The sequence below is a fragment of the Syngnathus acus genome, chromosome 17, assembly GCF_901709675.1.
Source record: "Syngnathus acus chromosome 17, fSynAcu1.2, whole genome shotgun sequence".
NCBI lineage: Eukaryota > Metazoa > Chordata > Actinopteri > Syngnathiformes > Syngnathidae > Syngnathus > Syngnathus acus.
The window spans coordinates 11340588-11358685 of record NC_051102.1 but is presented as its reverse complement, the minus strand read 5'-3'; the positions used below and the strand labels follow the sequence as shown (position 1 = coordinate 11358685).

The 18098-nt window shown below is 48.0% G+C and overlaps 4 protein-coding genes across 6 annotated transcripts; 1 reads left to right on the top strand and 3 right to left on the bottom strand.

Annotated features, from left to right (window-relative positions):
* Window positions 1–981: 981 nt before the first annotated feature.
* Window positions 982–5649, bottom strand: zgc:153615 (uncharacterized protein LOC777747 homolog). Of its 2 annotated transcripts, none has more exons than XM_037276718.1 (7): window positions 5390–5649; window positions 2765–2874; window positions 2229–2352; window positions 1714–1920; window positions 1499–1622; window positions 1340–1433; window positions 982–1226 (listed from the first exon to the last, which is right to left on the bottom strand). In XM_037276718.1, the coding sequence occupies exons 1-7, from the start codon at window positions 5579–5581 to the stop codon at window positions 1175–1177; spliced, it is 903 nt and encodes a 300-aa protein (XP_037132613.1). In that variant the 5' UTR covers window positions 5582–5649; the 3' UTR covers window positions 982–1174. The 2 variants fall into 2 exon arrangements, with proteins under 2 accessions (XP_037132613.1, XP_037132614.1); XM_037276719.1 differs by lacking the exon at window positions 5390–5649 and adding an exon at window positions 3817–3983.
* A 3592-nt stretch (window positions 5650–9241) lies between these two features.
* Window positions 9242–11308, bottom strand: LOC119137471 (protein transport protein sec31-like). Its single transcript, XM_037276800.1, has 4 exons — window positions 10884–11308; window positions 10634–10798; window positions 10445–10566; window positions 9242–10111 (listed from the first exon to the last, which is right to left on the bottom strand). Exons 1-4 carry the CDS (start codon window positions 11305–11307, stop codon window positions 9275–9277), a joined length of 1548 nt encoding a protein of 515 aa, XP_037132695.1. The 5' UTR covers window position 11308; the 3' UTR covers window positions 9242–9274.
* Window positions 11309–11651: 343 nt separating this feature from the next.
* LOC119137289 lies at window positions 11652–15054 on the top strand. Of its 2 annotated transcripts, none has more exons than XM_037276502.1 (12): window positions 11652–11967; window positions 12698–12781; window positions 12855–12916; window positions 12994–13095; window positions 13230–13316; window positions 13413–13594; window positions 13663–13712; window positions 13791–13951; window positions 14027–14106; window positions 14191–14349; window positions 14425–14644; window positions 14724–15054. In XM_037276502.1, the coding sequence occupies exons 2-12, from the start codon at window positions 12760–12762 to the stop codon at window positions 14979–14981; spliced, it is 1383 nt and encodes a 460-aa protein (XP_037132397.1). In that variant the 5' UTR covers window positions 11652–11967; window positions 12698–12759; the 3' UTR covers window positions 14982–15054. The 2 variants fall into 2 exon arrangements, with proteins under 2 accessions (XP_037132397.1, XP_037132396.1); XM_037276501.1 differs by lacking the exon at window positions 11652–11967 and adding an exon at window positions 12193–12365.
* On the bottom strand, window positions 14999–17678 carry LOC119137290 (thioredoxin reductase-like selenoprotein T1a). Its single transcript, XM_037276503.1, has 6 exons — window positions 17490–17678; window positions 16919–17029; window positions 16414–16540; window positions 16054–16141; window positions 15808–15964; window positions 14999–15738 (listed from the first exon to the last, which is right to left on the bottom strand). Exons 1-5 carry the CDS (start codon window positions 17630–17632, stop codon window positions 15840–15842), a joined length of 594 nt encoding a protein of 197 aa, XP_037132398.1. The 5' UTR covers window positions 17633–17678; the 3' UTR covers window positions 14999–15738; window positions 15808–15839.
* Between the last annotated feature and the right edge of the window lie 420 nt (window positions 17679–18098).

The following is an 18098-nucleotide window of genomic DNA, read 5'->3' as shown; positions in this document are numbered from 1 at the left end:
GACCTTCAACTTCGGCCTCACCACCGCTCAACACCGGCGGCCGTGCAACTAGGCGATGATGGAGTTCAGCTACGTTGAGCGTCTTCCTTTTTCTTCCTTTGACATTTAATGACATTTATTGAGCCGAACCCGTTTGAATGAACCACAATTGGCGTCAGGTGTGCCATCACATGAGGTCATTTCCGGTTCGGATCACTGACCTTATCAATAGAATACGACGTGATCGGTCGGAAAATAAACGAAAATACTTTTTCACGTATTATCCAGGATGAGCAGACTGTTTCCATTTAAAATGAGCCCCCCAAAAAATGTTTTTTTAACGTCGCCTTAGGTGCAATTAAGCAAAGAATCACTAGGTGGTGCTACTAAATCCAGTTGCGTGATAAGAATCAGCCGCTCCACACACTTCAAATGTTTATTAGCCCATATCTTTACAGTCATCATACGAGACATGTATACGCGTAGCATACAATAGAAAACCAAAGTCGACTTTATGCACAAAGGACACACTGATAGATAATAAGCAACAAGTTGTTTTTCTTTCATAGACAACTTTTCCATCCATAAACCTTTCTCTCACATAAAATAGATAGATATAGATATAGATATGTATAGTCTGGGATTTAGTTGTTGTTTTTTTCTTCATCAATTTACCCTAAGAAAAGAAATCAACTGAGGCAGTTCACGATGCTTTTGCTACTCCTACAAAATACCTTTCATATCATCGGTGTGTTGTATGCAATGCAAATGTGCAAAAATGAAAGTGTGCACTACAGCAGCGATTGTCGTACATCCGGTTGTTTGTCTCAGTGGTGCTGCAGCATTCAAGCCATACTTTCAAATGAGCACTGGAGACAGACTGACTACATTTCTATTGCAACAGTGAATTGGAGTTTCGACTACGACGGACAAATCAAGAAGAAAGTGTGCAAGTGCTTTCTCGAAATGGACATAAGGTGGCAAAGTTGGTTTGGTGACGGAAAGTTGTCAAGAACCCTTCCAAATCTGCCATGAGCAGAGTCGAGTAGAAAGCAAAAACCATCTGGGTCCAGTGGTGCGATACGTTCTGAACACTATAGGGCCTCTTCTTTTCTCCACAGACAGCACAAATGGAGTTTCCGTGGCAACGCAAGTGACAATCCAATGAGTGGCGTGCAGGTGGACACGTGGGCATTCATTTCGCGTTGGCTTTCTCAGCCTGATGTCGCTGATGGCTGTGAGCGTGTCTGCATCGAGACAAAGACAAGCAAGTAGACCAAATGCGGGCTGCTTAGAATCACCCATGGACCCACGCGCTTTTTATACATGACATCAAATGAGAAGAGCAGAGCGTGTTCACCTGGTGAGGTCCTCGATGTCCACCAGCATGGCATCCTGCTCAACATGCTGCTCATCCCTCAGTAGCAGCAGCTGCACCAGCTCCTCATTGAGACCTGCAATGACGTTCCACCCACGACAATGTTAACAATGTTCTGTTAACATTGTCTGACCGACTTACTCTGGATTTGTGAGTGCAAGTCGTTTGTGATCACTTGAAGCTGGCCAAGACTCATATCCCTCATGTCGCCTCGCCTCAGATTCCTCTTCATCAAACATTCGCTGATGTGAGGCAGATGCGGAAGCTGTGCGTATCCACAAAAGCAAACTCATTTCAAGTGGGAGTCAAAACAAAACCTCTCCACAGCCAATTGGGATTCATGCTGACTCACTCACCAGATCTGCCACAGGCGAGCGTCTGTGCTGCTGGATCTGCCTCTCCACCTCCACCTGCATCCGGGCCATAGGTCTGGCCAGAGCCAGGGCCACCCGTGCCTCCTCCTGGAGCCTCCGCTGCACCCGCCAGAACCCGCCGCAGTCGTCCAGCGGGTCCGAATCCTCCTCCGCCGTGTCTCGATCCGATAACGACGAGCTCTGCTTGCTCTGGAGCAGGAGGATTTGATGATGAACGTACGAGATGGTGGCGGTTGCTATTATTATTATTATTACGATTGTAGCTGGGGAGAGGGAAGTCTGGGAGTCCCTCCTGAAGCTGCTGCCCCCGCGACCCGACCCCGGATAAGCGGAAGAAGATGGATGGATGGATGGATGGATGGATATTACGATTGCATTTCGGCTCTATTGACCACTTGGGGGTGAAAAAGGTCCAATTCGTTTGTTGAAGAAATACCATGAGGTTCGTCGTCATCAAAAGAAGAAGAACTATCCGGTCAAAGCCAGCCTATGCATACCACAGGTGACAAGGGTGTGTCCAGACTGGTTTCTGTCCTGCTGTCCTCAGCATCGCTGTCTTTGTCGCTGCTGCTGCTGCTGTCGTTGACAAAACACACCTGCAGGTTGACACCGCTGTGGAACCTGACAGAAGAGAAAACACCACAAAAAAGCCTTTGTGATGCTCCCACGAGCATACAATCTACATGGAAATACGTATGTCAACGATGACAAGGTAGTCATTTCTTTGCATCCAACTCCACTCATACCGTGGAAATAATCAAAGGTAAGTGCAAATGTTTATTCCGGAACTATCCATAGCTAACCGGCAGGCAGTGCATGGACAGATTCTTCAGCGGATTTATTGTGCTGCTGAGTAGAAAAAACAGAAAGAGCGACAAACGTAATGAAATATCCATGATGTTGGCGGGAGCGAACGAGCGAGCGAGCGAGCGAACGTCAGCCGACGTCCAAAATAGATGCCGAGTTCAAACAACGTCAGCCGTCAGTCAGAATACAAAAATAGTTCACACGCCCGCCGCATTGAGACACCCACCGAGAAGACAGGTCGCTCTTGCTGCAGCTGGTGAAGATGACTGGCTCGTCGTCATAGAAACTGCCCAGGGCCAGTTTCTGCCTGATCGACTCTCTCTCATTTCGCTGGGCCTGCCAGAAAAACAAAGGGAAAAAAAAACAAACCCACAATTATGATGCTGTATATGAGATGATCAACAAGGACATTCCGGAGAGACCAATATTAATCCTAAATTTAGTATCTGTTGTCTTTTGGATCGAACCACTTTCAAGCAGCCAGCGGCCACATCCACAATGTGTACAAAGCACGGTTGTCATGGTAACGGAATAGCCTTTGGCCCCATAGCGTGTGGCGTGGGATGAGGGCTTGCTTACTTGAATTCACAGATTTCTTTTTGACCAGATTGCAATGATAGCTGGACTCGGATTGGATAGACAGGCGAGGTGACACGTCTGCCCTGGCCGCCGTGCATGACGGGATCCACAGGCATGCAGTAACCCTGCTTGCTGTGGGAATGATGAGGCACATTTGGACTTGGATGACTGGAACCTTCTACAACTAACCACACATGCTGTGATATTATTCCAGATTGTAGAACAATTTAGTGATATTTTTCAGCCACACTGAGGGATGGTTCTTTCATTTCACCTCAACTATTAATCACGCGCGTCTTTTTTACTGCATTTTAGCATCATCGTTTATCGACACAATGGACTCTCCCGTGTTTTTTTGGGTTTGTTTTTTCCTGGTCTGGGACTGCCTTTTTTGCATTTCCCCAAGCTAGCCCACATATTAAATGGCACGTGTGATAAATGAAAATACATCTCGATGGTACTGCAGCACATTTGACTTGAACACAGATGGCATACCTAGAGTTTTTGCACAGATACAAACATCTTGTCAAACAAATACGCAGAGGATCAAAAGAGCACACCGGCCCAAGCCTCTGTGGCGCTGAATCATTCACAGCATCTCACCAGCGATGGCTGCCAATCACGTAACATCTGCCAATCTTTCTCACCGCTTCGACATCACGTACACGCACACAAAGGGACACACGCGCACACACACACCTGGTAAACGCGTTTCTCCTGGTGCACCATCCTTCATCGCATCGTACTGAACACGTAAGTCCGCCCTGCCCTTCTTCTACACTGCAGTGGAGTCGGACCCGGGAGACCCACTCATATACTGCAGGAGATGTGGGAGGGGGAAGCGCGAGAGGAAGGATGGAAGGGGGGGGAGCAAGAGATGTGGGAGGGGGAAGCGCGAGAGGAAGGATGGAAGGGGGGGGGGAGCAAGAGATGTGGGAGGGGGAAGCGCGAGAGGAAGGATGGAAGGGGGGGGGAGCAAGAGATGTGGGAGGGGGAAGCGCGAGAGGAAGGATGGAAGGGGGGGGGAGCAAGAGATGTGGGAGGGGGAAGCGCGGGAAGACAAACGCACCAGAGGAAGGATGGAAGAGGGAGCTGGCCATTTGTGCCTCCATCTTCCTCATCTTTGCTGTCGTTTCCGAGTCCTCGGAATGCCCTCAAAGCTATGCCGTGTAAGGGCGAGTCACGCACGGCTGAGCAGTCTGACGAATGAGACGTGCCACCTAGGTCGCCCCATAACTCAGCAATAAATTGCTCCCATGGACACTTGGAGTAAATGTCAGCGCATTTCATGATGACTGGGCTGACTGTACATTTGGAAAGATTGCTTTTGCCTCCAAATGTACAATGGACGGACAGTGGGAGGGAGGTCAGTACATGTGCCTCACAGGTCTGAGGTTCGGGGTTCAAATCCCAGCTAGCGATATGTGCAGCTTGAATGGATTTGGTTTGGCTTCCTCCCTAATCCAAAAACAATAAATAAGTCAACAGAACTAAATAGAAAGAAATGAAAAAGAAAGAAATAAAAAATGAATTACAAAAATAAAATAAAAACAAAGAAATAAAAAAGGAATCAAAAAATAAAAAAGATCTATATAAAAATAGATACATTGAAATAAATAGATTGACGTCTTAACTGTAGACTCCAAATCACAATTAGCCATTGTTGTGCATGTGAGTGTGATCTATCTGTGCCAGTCCAGGGTGCACTCCACCTCTCACCAAAATCAGGACAAGCATTGCACAAAATGGATGGATGGATGAACCCTTTGCCATGTGACCAGAAGAGACTCGGTCGGTCGGTCGGGCACACGCACTTACCCTAACACACAGCTAGCTCGCAGTGCTGCGTCATAGCAAGGCATGCTGGGTAAACAAGCTTTTGTTTTGAGTCATCTATCGCGCTTCGTTGCATCAGATAGCTATAAATATCTCGAAGGAGCCAAGTCCGAGCCACCATTTGCTCGGAGGCTAAAACACAGCAGAGGCTTTTCCATGCACGTTTGGTCAGCCTGTTAATGCACTTCCCTGCGGATGATCAAAACAGGCTATCTATCGACCAGCAACATCTAGTTTTTGAAATGACGTTTTTATTTCTTTGAACCTCTCCTAAATGTAGCTCTCATTGTTGCTGTTTTGGTGTGTGCGTGTCCCACCCATTGCCTGCTTGCAGGTTTGTTTACCTCACTCACGCATGTTTTGCTAATAAGAGGGATAAATCAGTGCTCGGATCCGAGACTTTATACATGCAATCGTAACGAGAGAAAAAACTGACCGAGATGCTGGACAGTCTGCTTTGTTCACCGTCGTAACACTCCCGAAGCTCCTCAGCCCAGCTGCGACTGTTCACCACGAAAGCGCTTTGGGCCTCCTCGCTGTCCCCCTTCCCAAAGTCCATCCACCACTGGCCTGCTCCGACCCTTCCCATGAACACTTCAGCCACGTCCACATCGTAGTCCTCCTCCATGGGCAGAATGTGTCGAGAATCAGATATCCTGAACAATGGCAACGTCCCTCGTCATGTCCCCTGGAATTATAGAGGAAAGAAAATGGATAGCAATTGTTCTGTTGCTAATCCTGGTCAAATCTGCATCCAGACCGCAAATCTCAAAAAGAGCTCACCTTCATCGCCGACTGCTTTCTAATGTGGTTGCGGCAGAGCGAATGACAGAAGAGCTTCCTTCCTCTGCCACGCTTGAACGGCTCAACCATTTGAGGCTGCAATTTGCATTAGAGGTTCGCTGCCTGGCCAAGAGGAGCGAGACAAGAGAGCATCCCTGCACCGAACCGGGAGGTCGCGTCATGTCGCGTGCGGCCGGCCGGCCGGGCGGGCTCCGCTGATGTGGGGAGATGCGCATCGTGCCCAGAGGAGATGGCACCATGTGGAAATATATCCAAACGGACAGAATGGGGTGGAGGGTGCGTGCGCATTGAGATGCAGAAGGGGGAAGTAGAAAAAGAAAGAACTCCTCATTTTACACTGTATTTATTCAGAATCTCAGAAATCATCTTTTTCATGCTGAAGATACAATGACAGACCGACCGCACAGTAGACCCGCAGAACACTGAATTTGCAGTAGCCAGTGCTTCTTTTCTATTGGAATTGGAATGTTGAGCAAATCAGTGTCCCCTGAGAAAGAAAAAAAAAAAAAAAAAAAGCCTGTCACAATGTAAATGTACACAACTCGTTTAGTTGAAGTCAATTGTTGGAATAACGTGACACTTTAAACCAGCTTTTAGTTCAAATATTTATTGAATGCCTGCCTGCCACTACATCAGGGATGCAAATTCCTGAAAGAGAGAGAAGATTGGACAAAACCGCACACAAGAATCCAGAAATAAAGTCCCGCTTACCATCTGCTAGTGTTAAATATCATCCCAGTCTAAGGGAATGCCTTCATCGCCTTCTTGGGAAAACCAGGGCTCCTCTTGCCAATACTGCTGGCCCAGGAACGGTTGGGATCGGGAGCCAGCAGGAAATGCACTTGTAGGAGCGGCTGCAAACTCGTCACCGTCTTTGTACGAGATTTCTTGCGCAAAGGGGTTGCTTACATACGGCGTGAAGTTTATATTCGGCGATTGGGTTCTGCGTCGACACGCCCTCTTCGTCGTGGTGGCTGGAGTCGTGAGGAGTTCAGAAGGTTTTGCGGTCGTGGTTTGACTTCCGAGGGAGGGAAGAGTAGGGATCGCCGTTACTTTCTCTGGCGTCATGCGTGCTTCAGACTGACGACGGCGATATATATAATGAGGCAAAGGACAAAGCGCTCCGGGTGGGTGGCAATAAGGGGCCGCAGGGTTTTGTTGTAGCTGCTGCGGATAATACATGGCAAGATGAGGATACGAGTAAGAAACTAAATAGGGGCTTGGGTACATGGGATTGTAGCCAGCATATATTTGGGGATTGTGCAGGGTGTGCAAAAAGTACAGGTACTTTAAGTAGTTGTGGTAGTGCTGGTAAGGGTCATTGGCAGAGGGCTCGGCCGCACCGCGTTTGGACCGCTCCACATTTAGGCCCATTTGCGGGATGGGATGCTGGGGGGTCAAAGCGGGAAACATGGGGCAAGCCAGTGTAACTGAAGTCTCCAAGAAGATCAGCGGCAGCATACGATAGCCATTCTGAAAGCAGATTTAAAACCAAAAACAAAAAATGATACCCTTAGTGAAATATTTGCAAATTTTGTGGGTGGCTTTCTACCAAAATCATCATTTGGAATAGTCAACACATACCGCTTGGATCACATTGCAGCCACCATACCAAACAACAAAGACTAGGCCGAGGGAATTCTGATTGAGCAAATGGCCGCAAGATTCCGCCAGCTGATTTAAAGGAAGGGAACGGCCAGAGCCTGAAACAAGACAAATTAGACAATGGAAAGAAAAAAGCCAATGAGAGCTAGACAGGGCCAACTCCCATTTGTTCAGTGCATCATAATAAGCAATCATTCAAACTTCTTAAGAAAGCCTTTTTTACTTTTCAGGCTCTTATCCTGCAAAACGACAAAAAGCTAGCCAACTCTAGTTGTATGTTTCTGTGATCAGTTGAGCTACCTAGGTCAAGGTCCAAATTTGCAGCACCACGTCCTGTGACTTTTAAGATCATCTTTGTCGGAGCACATTGCAGGGAGGGATGCGTGCGCCGCCATGCTGCTTCCACTCGGGGAAGCTCGTCAAACTGCTCCTGTATTTCTTCACGGGAAAAAGACAATGTATACTTTCATTCTTTGAGAAATACTGAAGGCTCAGATCGCCCTCTATTTTAAAGCAAAAGTGGAAGCTCAGTCTCACCTGAACCATCAGATTCCGACAAGGACTTGAGTTCTTTTCCACTGAAGAGAATCTTCCCCTTCCTTATTCCAAGCTTCTCGCTGGCTAATTGCCACGGAAGAATTTGACCAAGGGTCCTCTGCGGAAAACAGTTGAAACTCGGGAGAGAGGAACACAGAAGAAACGCAACCACTAGAGTACGACAGGAGGCATACGGTATTGGAGTGTCCGCCGCCATGCTCGTCGACACCCACCAACTGGATGGAAACACTCAACTATCAGACAAGAGAAGTGAAGAGCATCTTTTAAAGGGAAAAAGTTGGGCTGGTGGGCGTCGGTCGGCCTGGCCACACCTGTGCTCGTTCAGGTGAGCTTGTTAGGTCCTCGTGATCCCATTGGTCGTCGCCTTCTTTTTTTTTTGAACATGCATGTACGTTTTCAGCATTGCCTTTTAAAATTGGCAAGTGTGTGCGCGCGCGCTTTTGTTGTGTATCCTACTTTATAGTCTAGATGAGCAAAGACAGCAGACCCGGCCGGCCGGAGGTGGCAAAAAACTCGGCATATGAAATATGCACTTTGATAAATATTCGGTTGAGAAAATGTCTTTTTAAGCCAAGTGCTAACAAGCAACCATTAGCTCAGCATTTGGACTCAAAGAAAAATGAAAGCAAGAGCCAAATGGCATTCGCTCAAGGTTTTATGACATCAAAACACTGTTCCGGAACTTTGCTAATGTTGTGAACTGACAATATGCTAAATTGTGCTGAGCAGTGACAAAAACGCCACCGTGCCTATTGGTTTGCTCGTAGTATATGCAGCAGAAGCTGGTCGTTTGTCCAAATCCTTGTGTTATGTCCTCATGCTTGGTTGGAAACCCTTGTCCTTGTTAGTGGTGAAGGATTTGTGAAAGACAAACATTTCATCATTTTCTCTTCTAGCGGTAGCTGACAAGTGCAAGTCAATTCTAAATCAATACATTCACTCAAGTTCCTAGATCTCTCAGCACTAACCTAATATGAACATCTTCAGAAAGAAATCACAAAAATAACTTCAATGGCCATCATGGCAATTTGCTGTCGTTATTTGATTTACTCTAATGATTCAGATTCCAATTTTGGATCTCAAGTTACAATGACAACAAATCAGAATGACCACTTTCTGCCTTTCTCATGATCTGAAAAATGATTGAAATGTTGACTTTCATTTCCACAGTTTAGAGTTGTGAGTGAGCGAAAAAACATTGCATACATTGTCATTTTACTCTTCAAACATGACGCATGATGGAAAGAATGAGTGCTTTGCATACAAATGTATTCCTTTCTCTGAAAGCAGGCAGACTTCCAAAACAATGAGAAGACAGAGCTTGTTTGGAACCATTTATTTGCGCTAGCTATTCTCAAGGATTGCCGTACATTGCAGCAAGAAAGTCCTCATAGGAGATGTAGTGCATTAGCTCAGGGGGGAATTGATACAACGGATTGTATGCTAACGGAGCAGCGTCGGTGGCCGGCGCTGGTGCTGGCGTTGTGGCCGGCGCTGGCGCCGCTGTTGTGGCCGGCGCCGCTGTTGTGGCCGGCGCTGGTGCTGCTGTTGTTGGCTGCACCAGAGGAACAGAAGAAGGAGCAAGATGGGGAAAGGTTGCGTCGACCGCTTGCTTCGCTGGACCGTTTTGCTCCCGGTTGACAACAACTGGCGGCTGATTTCCCGGGAAGGACCAGAGGGAGGGGTTGAAGAAGGGGTACTGGGCCACGGGTGAGGGACCCTGGTACGGCCGAGGCAGATTGTGCACATAGGGCATGCGTGGCATGACGGGGTACTGAGGCACAAATGGGTTGTGGGGTCCATGATTCAACAAGGGGTCCTGAGGCACCAGAGGCTTATGAAGGTGGGAGCCAGGACTCTGGGGCATAGGAGACCACTTGTGGACAAAGGGCCACTTGGGCATACGAGGCAGCGAACGGGCCCCGGGGCTCAGCGGGCCACTTGGGGACCTGGGACTCATGATGGGAGATTGGGGATGGCTTCGGGGCTCAACCGGTGACCAAATGCCCAGTGGCGAGACTGGATCTTTGGCGAATGGGGCCCACATGGGGATATGTTGAACCTCAGGTGCCACTGGATCAGATAGGGGTGAGGCGCTGGTAACCTTTGGGGCATCACTTGGAGTCTGCTTGGTGCACATGAGGATGACCGGAATTCCCTGCCAATACATTGGAAGTACGTAACTTCCAGCCTTGACCAAACGAAAAGTACAAGATTACACATGATGTCACCTGCACAAGATTCAAGACCTGTTACAAAAATACATGCTTGGAAAATATGAACTTCTCAAATTCCGATTTCATGATCAAAATGTTTTGAAACTTCTCAAATTCTGATTTCATGATCAAAATGTTTTGTCTCAACTTTGAAAAGAAACACGACTTAGTAAGCATCTATTGTCAAAACCAGCTTGCCGTAAATGAAAATGTCAAGAGATTGTTCAAATGATTTGAAATTCCAACACACAAATGGAACTCAAATAAGGATTACTCTCAAAACACCAGCTAGTGGAAAACCCTTTTACCTGTTGATGCGTGTAACAAGCACCGTAGGGAACATACATGAAGAATCCAAAGGAATTGCGATGCATATTGTAGCCACAGCTTATGGGCACATGGGGCAGAGGCAATGGAGGACCATTGGGCGCTGCAGAAGAAAGAGAAAAGAAAGGCAGCCAGAGATAATGAGCCATTTGCACATTCCTTCTCCTAACCTTGCTGCACTGTCATGAAGGGCAGCCCCGGTCTCTTCACACTGAGCTTCATGTGCTGATCCCCACAATGCAGGGAGCTCATGCGTCTCCACGAGGCCTCCTGGGATGTGGCTTGTGGCAGTGGCTGCTGCTGCTGCTGCTGCTGAGGGTTTACCGGCCAGCCTCCTAAGCAACATTCAGAGCAGATTGAGCTGGAAAACGGGAGGGAGCCATTGAACGAACGAACAAGTGGAGTGAGTCACTTTGCTACCTGCAGAATCCGCCTGATAAGCGGCTTCATCCTCCACTGAGCTGTTTGCCTTCTCGACTTCTTCATGCAGCACTGGAGGAACTTTCCCAAACACAATTTTACCTCGCCTAAAGCCCTCTGGAACCGTTTTTCTTCTGTCCGCCTTCCTCAGGCGGTAGCAGTCGACCGTGTGCGCCGCCAAAAGGATTGCGAAAAGAAGACGCAGCAGAAGCGCGCCACTCATCGGGCTCAATGAAGCACTCGCGCTTTTGGTTTGCATCTCGCCGCTATATGCTCGTGCAAAGACCGGACTGCGCCATTTTCCCGCTACTTTTTGACTTGTGCGCAACTTGTGCGAGCCTAACGAGCGTTGCAGCAGCCAATCAGGAGGGGAAGACTTGATGACTTGAACATTGTCTGCAGCTGGCACCACACCGCACCGCATTGAAAGAAAGAGGTGGGCCTTGGAAAACCAACTCTTCAAGTTGATTAGGAATAACATAGCAGCAACATGGCATCAAAACAGTTGAAACGTCTGTTTGTTGACCATTTTGACATCACGCACGCAAGCACGCAAGCACGCACGCGTTTGAATCGCTTTCACTCCGCTCCGACGTGCAGCTCTACACCACAGTGCTTGTTGTTCATCACTCTTTCCACTTTATTCCACCTCCTGAAAATAACCTACGTGTGCTGTATTGTAATATCCCTTTGTAGTTTGCGCAAGGTGGAAAACCCAAAAATGTCCCGAAAAATGTGGCATTTTGCAGACAATGTTGTCCGTGCAGCTTGTTGAGCCAGCATTACTTAGTTTATTAGCGCCATCTTCTGGAGAGACAGTGTATAACATTGCTCTTACGCGTGACCTTTGCAGGTTCATCAATGAAAGTGCAAATCAAGGGTTTGTCTTACGACGGATCCATTTGCTCTTCTTGTTCAGTAAAAGGCGATGTCATTGATTTTTTTTTTTTTTTTCTCCAGGTTTCATTGACTCCAAGGCCTCTCTCGCTCGCTCGCTCTCTCTCTCTCGCTCTCCATGACAACAGAGCAAAGTCCATCTGCTGCTTAAACGTTCCACCAGAGCAGCCACTACATGGCAATTTTGGTGAGCACTTGAAAAGCATCTTCATTCTGGCTTTAAATCTCGGGCTCCAGCCTTTCAGTGTGGACGTTGCTTGCACATCCCCAAAACCTGCAAGCAAGATTCTTTGAAGAGTCTAACTTGTTGTGCTGGGATAGTCTCCAGCTCACCCCCGACCGACTCTTGTAAGGACAAAAGAAAGTGGGTGGGTGGCTAAATAGGGCATCGCTGGTTGAAATCTGGTTAACCTGAAACCAAATAAAGACAAATGATTAACTAAGAAGAGCTACTCATCAACATCCCTCTCCATTGGACTACATAGTATCATATCAGATTGAGGTTGCTACGGTGACACATAATAGCCACGAGTCGTTCATCCCCATGGTTACGGACAACAATTTACATGCATGCCTGAAGCGTGGGTGAGTTTACTCCTAGATGTCTGCACAAAATAGCGTCTTCATTTTGCATGTTATATTTCATTTGATGTTTGCTTACCATGACTGTTGAATTGCTTCTAAGGTGTGACACACATGTCATGTGATTATGGGAACCTTCCTGTCAAATGCACTCTTTCTCAAACTCCATTGAGAAGACTTCATTATGACATTACTACTCATAAAATATGTCCGTCCGTCCATCCATTTTCTTTGGTATTTGACATATTGACAATTCAAATCCCACATAGGCATGAGGAAAAACATGCTAAGGGATTCAAAGCCAGAATCTAAAGAGCTTTAAAATGTATTTCCAGCATAGAAGCTTTGCACGACAAGCGACGGAAGTGTGGAGCGGAAGAAGAAGAAAAAACAGAAAATGATGAGGTCCAGCATTTCCAGTGAGTCAAGTCAATCGAAGAAGGGGGGCGAGTCTACACACCCCTTATTCAACGACCGTGTTTTTGTCCTTAGAAAATGCAGTTGCAAAGTTAGAGCATGATATCTGCGAGATCCTCCGTGACCTGAACAATTTTGTAAGTAGAATGCGAGCAGGCGGGCTGGGCTGGGCTGGGCTGGCCGTGCTCATGTCATTTGGTTTCGCTTCCATCAGGCTTTCAGTGACCCGCCCACCAACTGCATCAGAGCAGGAGTCCTGAGGTACCACCGTGAGTCTGACAACCCCCAACTCGCCAACGCAGCTGCACATTTAGAGGTATTCAAATCCATTGGAACAAAAAATGCATACGCTCTGTCATTTCCACTAACAACACAGGCTAATCTTAGCTCCACCCTGACACACAATCTGAGCACCAACAACAACTTTTGTGTGTGTGTGTGTGGTCCTAGCCTCCGTTTGAGTGCCCGATAAAATGTGAATACTGCCATAGGACCGCCAGGCCTGTACTGGATGTGAGATGGGAAGACGAGATGCAGGTGAGACAGACTGGACACGAGATGTAAAATGTTCTTACGGTTTGCTTCGTCGAGCAAAGCTCATGGCCGGACTGTGTGTCCGTCCCCCCCCCCCAGGCGGTGTCGGCCTTTTGCTGTGCCCAGCGCAGGAGGCTATGCATGGCCTTGGTGAGGAAGAGGCCCTCGGCAGATGACTTGGCCTGGCGGGAAGAAAAGCCCAGCGACCTGGCAGACGCGCTGCTCGGAAACAAAGACAAAAAGAACGGCCAAAATATTAGTGACCTTTCCCGTGGACTCATGTAAGGACTTTTCTCCAAACAAAACAAACAAACAATGGAGTAACGGAAGCAATGTGTTGCTATGTCAGGGAACTGGCAGGGTTGAGGCGTGACAACGCCTCGCAACAGGCAGAACCCCGTGAGTGCAGAAAAACATTTCCTCGCTGGCTGGTCTGTTTTGCTCAGAGAAGTATAGTCTAAAGCCGTTGCCTCGCAGCCGCAGAAGCCAAAATCCTCAGCTTCAGGCTCGCCGGTACCCCAGAAGAGGGCGGCTGGATGCTCACGGACGTTGCTGAGAATGTTGTGCAAGTCAAAAAGGAGGAGACCAAGTTTGCTTGTGACCACAAGCCACCTCTGTTTGGCATATGTCATCAAAAGGGGAGAAAACGCACGCACGCACGCACGCCCGCCCTGGCTCAAAGGTGCTCACGTTAACCATTTCTGCGTTGACAGGAAGGAGAATTTCAACAGAAACGTTACACGGACGGCAGGACCTTTCTTAACTTGTTCCCGGACGGCTCTGCTCAGCTCTAGTATGCACACTGCAAAACAATGTGTAGAGGAGCAAGCAAATGTGCGTGCGCCGTCCGTCATCCTCGTCTTTCTTTCCCCACCAGTTATCCGGGCCATATCTTGGCTCTCGTCTTTGTCGTCACCAAAAAGAAGGAAAGGGTTTGCATCGTGTACGACAACAACCCCAAGCCGCCCAGAGCCATCCGAGCCATCTTCCAGTGTAACGGCACGGCCACGTGTTACCACAGCAACGGAAACATATGGTAAAAAAGGAAGTGGGTGGGGAGGGAGGGAGGAAGTGCACGGGCTCATTCAAAGTGATTGTCGGATTGCTTTAGGTTGAATCTCAACAGTTCCGGTGGTCAGTGTTTGGACGAGACGGGTGCCAGGGTCCGTCGCTGGAGCTGGAAGACGCTGCCGCCGCCTCATCTGCCTCCTCTCTTCTTGTCCCTCAACAAGCACATTGGGGTGCGAGTCCTGGGGAAGGATCACATTTTTGTCTCCTTCCTGGCCAATGGGCAACAGGCCCGGTGTAGTGTGGGCAGCTGCAGCGCTCAGGTAATATCAGAAGTTCCGTATCAAAAGCTCCGAGGAACCGCTTCCAAGATCAAACGGCGACACGTCTTCCTCCTCGCAGTGTAAATGCACGAGAGAGATGCCGACGAGCGGACCTTTGCTGCTGAAGGACGAGCTGTTTGTGCTGGCCGCTCGGGTGAAGATCCACCTGTGCATCCAGCATCTCAACTGGAGCCTTCCGAGACCTCTGCACCAGAAGATCACGCCGACCCAGAGCATCCGCGTCTTCGGCAAAAAGCTGCTGGAGGTCAGCACCAAGGTCCTGATGAGCCAGCACGAGCGTGCCTTCATCAGGGGCTGCCTCCAAGACTGTCTCTAACGGAAGAAGCTGCGTCATAGTTATCGTCGGTTTTTATTCACTCTTTGCAAGTTATAAAAATGCCTCCCAAATCCTAACCATCTCCCCAACATTAGTTTGACAACAGCATGACAAGTTGCTTTTCTACAGGGCGGAAGCTAGTACTTGTTTTTTTTAGTCACTCGACAGGGTGCTCAAGGAGTCACAGTGCACTTGGATTTTTAGGACTACACCAGGTACACAAGTATTCTCATTAAGACACGTTTCAAAACAGAATGCACATGGAGTCTATCGTTAAACGTTAGTTCGACCTCTGTATACATATGTAGTAGATCAACTCGAAACTAACTTGAGGAGCAGACGGCTCGTTCGGGAACAGCTAACACGTGGATGAGTTACTTGTGTTGACAAGTCATATTTTCGAATCCAACCAACTTGAACATTTCAACACCTAACGCAGGCTTTGCTCTATGAAAGAAATGTGGCACAGTGACTTTTCGAGCACCCGTTCATTTGGGCTCAGTGTTTTATTCAAATCTACTTGATGGGAATCTGGTCGATTGACTCCTGCTTTGATAAGATGTTGAGTGAACAGTACTAGAAAATGACCGACTGGCCGTCGAGCCCACTCTGGCGTCCGGGGCGGGTCATCTCTAAAGGGGTGACGATGATGTGGGGGGGGGGGGGGGGCATCCAGTCTGCGCTTGCAGTGGTCCTGCCTTCAGTGCAGACCTTCATAAACATCACGTCACAGCCCTGCGAGCGGCCCACCTCAAACCTGGAGAGGAGGACAACGGCTTAGAAAGACCAGAAACGCATACAGGTGGAAAATGTTCTGCGTCCTTACGTGGAGGGGCTTTTGGCTGCGGCCACACACTGTTAGGAGTGGTGGAGCGGCTTTGTGTTCATGTGAACGTTCATCTTCATTTCGTTGTCCAGGATCTGCACCAGCTGCTGCATGGAGGGCAGGTGGCCCGACTCCAATTTGGACCAGACTGGCACATCTACACACACATGTAAGGATGCAACCAGGCCCATCCGTCCGCCATTTTCTTTTCGCTTTGACATGAAGAGTTAGTTGAAAGGTACTTACCATTTAATGTTATTTCAAAAGCTCCCGTGGACATCAACTGATTTTCTATCATGTTGCTCAGAAAGAACACCATCATGCACGCGTATATCTGAAAGAAATGTTGAAATGCAACAGGATTGAGCCCAAGCGAAGATGACCAACTCACAACAGTCAAAGCGAAGATGACCAACTCACAACAGTCAACGTTCTTTCCGAGCCTCTGACCCAAAATGGCCATAAAATGTTTGCAAACATTGCTCTTGGCGGGGGGGCTTCAAGTGCACTCAGCATGCAAGGCGTTCTTCAGCCCACACCCTTGAGGATGCTAACCAACTAAATAAAGTCACCAAAAAAACAGCCTGGACCCTAACATTGGTATACCTTATTTCCCTGGCCCCACTCCCAGACGCCCGGAGTTTGAACGCCCAAGAGAGCAAACGGATCCTTGCCAATAATGATCATGCCGATCACCAGCAGTTTGAAGACAGACAGGAAGGAAGCAATGTGCCTGGGGGGAGGACAACAAACACAATACTTTTAAAGTCAGCCATGTGTTCAATTCCCTTTGTGCTATATTGATGCATGCGACTCTGATCGCTCTTGATAACACACTGAAGCCACATGGACAGACAATTACATCATTTGTTCAGATGAAACTGTGTGCTTTTTTTCCCTCTCTTGTAAGCAGAGGCGGTGAAGAAAAAAAAAGTACTCATTCCAATGACTTTTGGCCCTAATTTGGAACTGGATAAATGATCAAGTCCGCAGCAAAAAGCCTACTTGTAAAATGAGGCACCTTTCATGAAAATGCGCTCATCTGGCAAGAACACGGGTTGGTTATACAGACTGTTTTACAAAGCGCCCTTGACTTGGCAGATAATCTTACCGATAAGCGGGGACAGGAAGGAAATTCTCCCCCTCGATGCGGATGTCTGGGTACCGCTGGTACAAGACCTGCGTGTACTCCTCAAACACCCGCTTGTACCCTCAGGAGATGCTGCAAGGACACAAACATGCACTTTTACAAACGGACTTTAACCTGGGACTCTCACAGAGCTAACTTCTCTGGAGATCATTTGAAGTGCTTTATACAGCTTACGAATAACTGCAGTACAAATAGGGGATTTAGAACACGTTTAACGTGACCTAATGATTTCAGTTTCGTCCCAGCCAGCCACTAAAAAAGCTTCAGGCACGTTAGATAGACGTCGCTACTCCGTCGTAATCCGGGGTGGTCCATGCAAACACTTGCAACGAGCATCAACTAGAATTGACATGAAGTACAGAAAAATACTCGCCTCGAATTAGAAAGCTCGAACGGGAAACTACTAGTTTGGTGAATGTCACTCGAAGATGCAAAGTTTCAATGACGCACGAGCTCACGAACGGTTAGCCTTAGCTTCCTACGTTATGCTAGCTGCTCGCGATGACTCGCCACATTTGCTCTCGTTTTTTACCAAATCTGGAACTTGAGTAAGGGCCCCGCGGCGAACTGCATTTTCATCTTCTTCACGCCAGGGCTGTCCCCGGACGCGGCGAGACACAGCGACAAAACCCCGAGGGCGAGGAAGGAGAAGCGAAGCCACTTGATCGCCATCATTCTTTTCCGGGTGTTGTCGCCCCTCTAGTGTTGGCTCGTGAGTGAACGATTCGTTCAAAGGAACGAGTGAACGAGAGTGAACTTCCTACACGTGATTGGTTTTTTTTCCAGTTCATATGACTTCAACCAGTAGGTGTCGGTAATGCCCATTGAAGCTGGTGAAGAAAATGACGTCACTTCCCGTGCACGAACGAGTCGTGATTTGCATTTCCCGTTCACCAACGAACGAATCTGTGAGTGAACGAATCACTCACTGAGTGATTCGCATTTCCAGTTCACCGCGAGAACGGATCAGTGAGGGAACGAATCCTGGCTTTCCCGTTCGCGAACGAGTCAATGAGTGAACTGCCTTCCTGTGCATCAACGGATCAGTCAGTGAATATGTTGCGTCTCTTGGCGTGAACTATGGAAGCCAGAATGTAGATTTACGATTTACTTATAGTAGCTTTTAAATAACGTGTATGCA

What these genes read in the sequence shown, in the direction of transcription:
- LOC119137289 (XM_037276502.1), top strand. Translation starts at nt 12,760, where the DNA reads ATGATGAGGTCCAGCATTTCCA. An exon ending in ACGCAGCTGCACATTTAGAG is followed by an intron (nt 13,096 to 13,229) that starts GTATTCAAATCC and finishes GTGTGGTCCTAG; the next exon opens with CCTCCGTTTGAGTGCCCGAT. An exon ending in TGGGCAGCTGCAGCGCTCAG is followed by an intron (nt 14,645 to 14,723) that starts GTAATATCAGAA and finishes TCCTCCTCGCAG; the next exon opens with TGTAAATGCACGAGAGAGAT.
- zgc:153615 (XM_037276718.1), bottom strand. Translation starts at nt 5,581, where the DNA reads ATGGAGGAGGACTACGATGTGGACGTGGCTGAAGTGTTCATGGGAAGG. An exon ending in GCAGACTGTCCAGCATCTCG is followed by an intron (nt 2,875 to 5,389) that starts GTCAGTTTTTTC and finishes TTTTTCTGGCAG; the next exon opens with GCCCAGCGAAATGAGAGAGA. An exon ending in GACATCGAGGACCTCACCAG is followed by an intron (nt 1,227 to 1,339) that starts GTGAACACGCTC and finishes GTCTCGATGCAG; the next exon opens with ACACGCTCACAGCCATCAGC.
- LOC119137471 (XM_037276800.1), bottom strand. Translation starts at nt 11,307, where the DNA reads ATGCGGTGCGGTGTGGTGCCAGCTGCAGACAATGTTCAAGTCATCAAG. An exon ending in TTATCAGGCGGATTCTGCAG is followed by an intron (nt 10,799 to 10,883) that starts GTAGCAAAGTGA and finishes AATGTTGCTTAG; the next exon opens with GAGGCTGGCCGGTAAACCCT. An exon ending in CTTGTTACACGCATCAACAG is followed by an intron (nt 10,112 to 10,444) that starts GTAAAAGGGTTT and finishes CGTTTGGTCAAG; the next exon opens with GCTGGAAGTTACGTACTTCC.